Below are 3,588 nucleotides of genomic sequence, written 5' to 3' on the forward strand. Positions count from 1 at the left end.
TTGTTCGAACACTCAGGTGGAGGCCAGAGAAGAAGAAGAAGAAGAAAAAGAAGAGACGCATTTCCATTAACTGGGACTTCGTTTGATGTGAAAGATCCTCCTGGCCCTCCCTGTCTCGTCGCCCTCTTTGGAAGGATCAAGAAGGTAGAAGCTTTAAGGAAACCTTTTCGTTAGTGACCTGTTACTTTAGGGCTGTGATTCTCGCGATGGTCTTTGTGTTTAGTGATATGCTTTGAAGTTTTTATATTTCGTGTATAACTTTCTGAACAAATATGTTGGAACTTTTTATTTGATATTTGTTTAATTTCAACATTTTTCTGAGTGAAATAACAGTAAAATTTTACTTTCATTTTTTATTTATATTGGAAAATAAAGTTTTAATAGTTAATTTGCTTCAGTCCAACCTCTTAATTAAATTCGCTTCATCCATGTGGTTCTTACGTACAGCTAAATTATGGTTAATATTAGTTTGCACATTTTTACTAACCCACTCAGATTATCTGCGTTTTTCTAAACTGTTTCATTTCATTTTTGAGTCGGTTTTAAAAATAAAGCTAGGACGAAATGTTACATGCGTTCCCTTTTTTTTTTTTTTTTTTAATTATATGCCACCATTTTTCTTTATTTCTGGATATATTATCCCTTTCACAAAATGCAAGATGGTTTACCAGTGCATCAGCAAAACAGGTTACCGTATATTCCTGGTGCAGAAGATCTAGTGATAATTAAATTTCAGCCAAATTCACAGACTGATAATTTTTTTTAATTGATTATAAGCAATGCTACTCTGTTTATGGAAAACTGACATAGCCCTCTGCATCTCTACGTTCTTGTACATATTTCATTACCTCCATATTTAACAAAATAGCCTTGTAACAGCTATTTCTTCAGTTTTTTGCAACTAAAGTGAACATTTTGAGCACAGCTTTAATTCTCTTTTGTACGCAGTTACGTTGTTAAATTCCTGCGCCTCTAATGCCATTAAGCTTTTTTTTTTCTTACACGAAACATACCTAGACCACGCTGAACCAAAAAGGGATTGGGCAAACATTTTCAACCATTCCTTCATTACAACATCTTCCTCCGCAGATGGTCAGACCAGTAGCAGGTGCCCTTGGCACGTGGGTAGTCGCTGCGTCTCTCTACGTTTTACTGACGGTAGAGCCTTCTTCTGCGACAGCTATCGCGGTACCAGAAGCCCAGCCTGAACCCTGCTGTGGACTAGTAGCCGGAGCTCTTGGCTTTGCTGGGGTGAGTTATTATTGTTATTATTATTTATTATTATTATTATTATTATTATTATCATTATTATTATTATGAAAAAGACATTCTTAGTACGGGTTTTGTTAAACAAAATGGCAGATTCAACAGCATTTATTTTATATAGTAAACGCTCAATTCTTATTAATTGTTTTTCTTGCGCTGGAATGGTTGCAAGCAATTGACCAATATTCATATCCGGTGGTTGATATGGATATTGGTCAATTGCTTGCAACCATTCCAGCGCAAGAAAAACAATTAATAAGACGAATTGAGCGTTTACTATATAAAATAAATGCTGTTGAAACTGCCATTTTGTTTAACAAAACCTGTATTATTATTATTATTATTATTATTATTATTATTATTATTATTATTATTATTATTATTATTAATACTCTATAATAAACAAGCCAAAGGAACCACTAAATTTCAGATGCATCTTCCAAATAGCAGAATGCCCTAAAGTGAAAATGCGAAGCAATCAACAAGTAAAATTTGAACATTGAAGATGTACATGTGAACTCAGTTTAAGACAAGTGACGTCATCAGTCGGAAATATAATACATGCCAAATGCATAATTTCGTATGTAAGAAACGAAAGATCTTAATGAATCATTTTTTCACAAATGGCTTATCAAATGTTATTAAAGCTTATTGACTAATGGGTGAGAACCTATTATTACGGAAGGGGAACCTTGATTAATGCTTTACGCGCACTTGACGGCACTGTAATGTAGTATGACTTTCGTCTAATCATAAGGAGAAAGACATTCAAATGTTTTTGTTTTTAAATCATTTTCTTCATCAGTTTGCCCTGAACGACTACTTTAAATATTTGATTATTTTTTGTCTATATATACTGTATATATATATATATATATATATATATATATATATATATATATATATATATATATATATATATATATATATATATATTGTATATGTATTTATGTATATATAAATGTATATACATATATACACATATACAATATATATATATATATATATATATATATATATATATATATATATATATATATATATATATATATATATATATATATATATATATATATATATATATATATATATATTATATATATATATATATATATACTATATATATATATACATATATACACATATATTATTATATATATATATATATATATATATATATATATATATATATATATATATATATATATATATATATATATATATATACATTTATATATACACATATATATTTCTGTGTGTCTATGATAACGAGAGAGAGAGAGAGAGAGAGAGAGAGAGAGAGAGAGAGAGCGAGAGCAAAGAATACGGCGACATTTGTTTCATCCACTTCAGTAGAGCATTATTCTTAATTTTCAAATGATCTCAGGGCTACCTGATCGGCCGCCATTCACATCGCCACAGGGGATGTGGCGGTTGCGGATGTGGAGGATGTGGTGGCGGATGTGGATGGTGTGGCGGAGGATACTACGGCAGGAGAAGGAGGAGTCTTGACGAAATCTTGGAAAAGGATGTCCTGGAGGATATCTACTGGCAGGTAAGGAATGACAACTTGATGATTTCAAGTCTTCATTAGCGATGTTACACAAACTGTGTGCATATATATATATATATATATATATATATATATATATATATATATATATATATATATATATATATATATATATATATATATATTACAGATTCTATATATATATATATATATATATATATATATATATATATATATATATATCAGATTCACAAGAATAAAATGTATTGAGACTGTTAAGATATCCACTCAGTAAATGTGAAGTTTTGGTTTCAGGTGAAACGCTAATTAATATTGTAATTACTTAATTGTTATACAAGAAGTTGATTTCCGAAAGGGAAAAATGCAGAAAACAGGCACTAATAACTGCAAGAAATATTTACATAACAATTTCAAACAACCTCTTTGCAGATTTCAAATGAGGACCAAGACCAGTGTGGACTGAAGCTTGTTTGCGAGTTGGCCCAGAAGGACCCCAATGACCTGTCAAGAGAGGAGTTCTTGATTCTGCTGCCATATCGGTAAGTCAATCGTTATTGCTGAGCTGAATTTAGTATGAAATAGTTACTTGTCCGCTTTCTTAGTTCTTTGGTAAGAATGAATCTAGGAAGGGTTCCAGTTATTGGTTTCCCTTGTTTTGTAACCAGTACAGTAATAGGATTACATTAGTTTTATGAAATTTAGGCTGTCAGGTCGAGCACTTGGACACCTTCGGCCTTTCAGTGAAAAATGGGAGTTCGTTGGAGTTGGAGTAGTTTGACAGCAAGATA

At 31.1% G+C, this 3,588-nt stretch overlaps 1 protein-coding gene across 1 annotated transcript in view; it reads left to right on the top strand.

Annotated features, from left to right (window-relative positions):
• The window catches only part of LOC136843017 (uncharacterized), a 4,262-nt gene continuing 674 nt past the window's right edge, over positions 1-3,588 (top strand). Inside the window, exons 1-4 of the mRNA XM_067111006.1 lie at positions 1-144; positions 1,090-1,251; positions 2,654-2,821; positions 3,230-3,339. Coding sequence (XP_066967107.1) covers positions 1,090-1,251; positions 2,654-2,821; positions 3,230-3,339 — 440 coding nt within the window. The 5' untranslated portion in view covers positions 1-144. The remainder of the gene's footprint in view (positions 145-1,089; positions 1,252-2,653; positions 2,822-3,229; positions 3,340-3,588) is intronic.

This window comes from Macrobrachium rosenbergii, chromosome 10 (genome assembly GCF_040412425.1).
Source record: "Macrobrachium rosenbergii isolate ZJJX-2024 chromosome 10, ASM4041242v1, whole genome shotgun sequence".
Classification (NCBI taxonomy): Eukaryota; Metazoa; Arthropoda; class Malacostraca; order Decapoda; family Palaemonidae; genus Macrobrachium; species Macrobrachium rosenbergii.